The sequence below is a fragment of the Esox lucius genome, chromosome 24 (genome assembly GCF_011004845.1).
Source record: "Esox lucius isolate fEsoLuc1 chromosome 24, fEsoLuc1.pri, whole genome shotgun sequence".
NCBI classification, from domain to species: Eukaryota; Metazoa; Chordata; class Actinopteri; order Esociformes; family Esocidae; genus Esox; species Esox lucius.
In genome coordinates, this window is record NC_047592.1 from 9,892,747 (window position 1) to 9,896,479 (window position 3,733).

General features: G+C 44.5%; 1 protein-coding gene across 1 annotated transcript; it reads right to left on the minus strand.

The window, feature by feature from the left end:
• Positions 1-1,207: 1,207 nt before the first annotated feature.
• LOC105020660 (alpha-2 adrenergic receptor) lies at positions 1,208-3,323 on the minus strand. Its single transcript, XM_010887857.4, has one exon. It carries the CDS (start codon positions 3,281-3,283, stop codon positions 1,982-1,984), a length of 1,302 nt encoding a protein of 433 aa, XP_010886159.3. The 5' UTR covers positions 3,284-3,323; the 3' UTR covers positions 1,208-1,981.
• Positions 3,324-3,733: the final 410 nt, after the last annotated feature.

The following is a 3,733-nucleotide window of genomic DNA, read 5'->3' on the forward strand; positions in this document are numbered from 1 at the left end:
TATAAAACTTGTTCATCTCCTCCATGTCATTAAAGTGTACACTGACAGTAGTTTAGCTTCAATAAGGGTCACACAGGTAAATGAGAGCGTGCATCAATAGCCTACAAAATCCCAAATTTTAATGTTTACCGCTTTCTAACCGCTATTTTTAATCAGCAGTGTCAATATTCGTCATAAGGTGCAACCTGGTCTCAGAAGGATTACGTTACTTTGCATACATTTCAGCCAGGGGATTTCCTAAGATATATTACGTTCAGTAAAATAACGTTGGAGTAGGAATGGAGAAAAGAAAACAGGAAACGTTCCACATCGCAGACAGGTGCACTACCCACTGCTCCAGTGAGGAACCCATGAAGGCAAGTGGTGGTGTCACAACATAAATATGTTTGAAGTGATTTTCTTTGTAATCCTAACCCAAAACACAACCCTAACCTGAACCCCAGTGCTGTGAGACCTAACCTGAACCCAAACCCTAACCTGAACCCCAGAGCTGTGAGACCTAACCAAACCTGAACCTAACTTTTTTGTTTCCTAACCGTAGCCCAAACCTTAACCCTAATCTTAACCCCAGCGCTGTAATATCTAAACCTAACCTTAACCCCAGTGCTATGATGCCTAATTTTAACCTAACTGTAACAATAAAATGCTTTTATAACATATTTTAGGGACCTTGGTGTTGCTGTTACTCATCTTAAATCTACATATCCTGTGTTGGGCAATGGGTAGGGTGACTGCCATCTCATCCAAATGTCGCTGGTTTGAAACAAAGTTCGAGCATATTGTTAAAAATGTGTCATTATTTATATGTTTTGATAGCGTTCGTAAATATCATACGTTTGTCTGGCTTTCGTATGTTATTTTACGTTTTAATAGCGCTCGTAACATTTGATACGTTGTAATAGTGTTCGTAAGATATGTTACGTTTGAATAATTTCGTTATGTATCATATGTTTTGGTGGTGCATTGTAATGTAACCTAACGTAACGTCACATATTATACGAAATCGGGTGCCATGGATTTTCGTAAAATAGTCTACGTAGTGTCCTGAGACCAGGTTGCGTTTGCAAGATTATAAACCAGGAAGTTCAAATCCTTAATGCTTATTGGCTGAAAGCAGTGGTGTGTGTGTGTGTGTGTATATATATATATATATATATATATATATATATATATATATATATATACTTTGTTGTGCCTAGGAGCGTCTCTTAGCTGTGGTATATTGGTCATGTACCACATCTCTTAGTGCCTGCCTCACTGCGTAAAGCCAGTATATATACACAATAATGGGTGGCCAAAGATGACTACCTGAAAACCACGTCTCCAGTAATCCACACCTTTGAACCGACATTTTATTAAGCTACAAAACAACATTTCCATCACAGAAAAAGGGGTTCTTCAAAGAGCCCATTTCAGAGCGGTTTCCTCATGGAACCCTTTTAACTAGAAAGGCGCCACCAGCTCTGCAAAAGAAAAGGTTTTTACCGGTCACCTTTACTTCTAAGAGCGCGGGCCCGCTCCCCCGTGTTTCCTGCGTTAACATAACTAGCCTTGGTAATGCTATCTGCAGTCGGTAGGAGACATCTAATGTGACACTTAGTTTAAGCCTTGCGACACACTTCAGCACGTCTATGTCTGGGGACCACTGTGCACACACTGAGCGTAGATAGCAAATATGCAGGCTGGTAACAGAAGAATGTAGGCTGAGGACACTCAAGAGTTGCCTGTGAAGGGATATGGAGGGGTAGGGGTATGAAGGTGCATGAAGGCTTAGCTGGGTGTTGTGCTCCGACTCAGCGTAACACTGTGCGTGTTCACCGTAAATACAGCGATTTGCATTGTTCAGGTGGTCTAATGCAAAGGGGATTCGTTCACGCTGATATTCCACGGCAGCATTCACACGTTCATGCTGTTGAGTTTGGCCGCGGTCACCTTGAGGCATACGTGTTCTGGCCTCGTCCATCCCACTATCAGACAATATCTAGAAGGACTTTTTCCACGACCTGCAAAGGATTTTCTGAAATGCGCGCCTGAAGTCCTGGTTGAAGATGGTGTAGATGGCCGGGTTGAGGGAGCTGTTGCAGTAACCAATCCAGAAGAAGAACTTAAAGAGGGGATCGGGGATCTTACAGGGGTCCCCACACACTCCATGCAAGCAGTAGCTGAAGAAGAACGGGAACCAGCACACCACGAACACCCCCATGACCACAGCAAGCACGAAGGTGAACCTCTTCTCCCTGGCCTGGGAGACCTTCTTCCTGGACGCCGAGCTCCTCCTCCTCTTCCTCCTGGAGGCAAATATGTCCATGGATTTGTTGCTGGCTCTGGAAATCCGGCTGGAGTGTTTGGAGATGGCGCTGTTCTTCCGGCTGGCTCTACGGGCACTCTTGGCTTTCTTACGGTGCAGGTCGGGGGGTTTGGGGCGACCTTTGCCCTCAGAGGAGGAGCTCTCGTCCTGGTCCACCTCGTCATGGACCCCGGTTGTCCTCATACTGGGTGTGGGCGGGCACTGACAGTGGCCGTTCTCTCTGTCCCCGTTCGTTTTGCACGGCGGCGTTACTCTGCTCAGTCCATTCTCAGTCATTGTAGATTCACATGCACCGTGTTTCTTCTCCGACATGCCCCTGGTCCTGGTCTTAGCCACTTGGTATATTCGGATGTATACTAATATCATTATTAGGCAGGGAGCGAAGAACGACGCAATGCTAGAGGAGAGGATGTACCAAGTGTCATCATTCAGCTCACACTGTGGGTACAGAGTGTGGTCATTGTTATTGTCTATTGATATTAATGGAGGAGAGGATATCAACGCAGATATAAGCCATACAATGACGATAATACACTTCACTCGTTTAGGAGTCCGTTTTAGATTGTATTCAACAGCTTGCGTAACGGACCAGTAGCGGTCTAAACTGATTGCGCACAAATGGACAATGGACGAAGTGCAAAACAAGACATCTAACGCCAGATAAATTCCACACCAAACTTTCCCGAAATACCAAAACCCCATAAGTTCGTTGGCCAGAGAAAAGGGCATCACTAAAGTGGCGACCAGAATGTCTGCGGTGGCTAAGGAAACCAAAAACAGATTCTGGGGTGCTTTCAGTGCTCGGCTTGTTAACACGGCAATTACAACCAGAACGTTCCCGACCACCGTAAACAAAATGAGAAAACTTACAAGTGCTGCAAGACTCGCTATTGTAGCCACGCAATACGGACTTTCTGATGAGGAATTTAAATTAAACGCAAACGCGTCAACTCCGCTTGAATTAAACGAATCCATGTCGTCCGTATATTTCTTTTAATTCCAGAAGGATCGATTCATGGAAAATACTTCACTTTATTCATGCAGAATCCGTCAAAAAAAATCACACGAGTAACTATCAGTTTTGACATTGCTAAAACGAAAACGCGCACAGTGGTAACGAAACATATGTCCCAGTGGGTTTTCCAAATGCGACTTCTGCAAATAGTAAGTTCTCAAATCATCCCAATCTGGTCGATTAAATGAAGATGCCATGCACACAACTGAAAAGGCAACCCTTCACCATCAGATGCTGTGCTTCTCTCAGCCGGTTGCGCTCGCGCTGCGCTCTACATCAAAAAGCTGTCTCACTCAGTGCCCATGTGTTCTTCACATACAGCTAAATTATTTTTTCGCCCCCCTTCCCCCGAAAAAGAACACTATTGATTGGTATCGATATGGTATCACTGTAATCTCACTGAATTACAG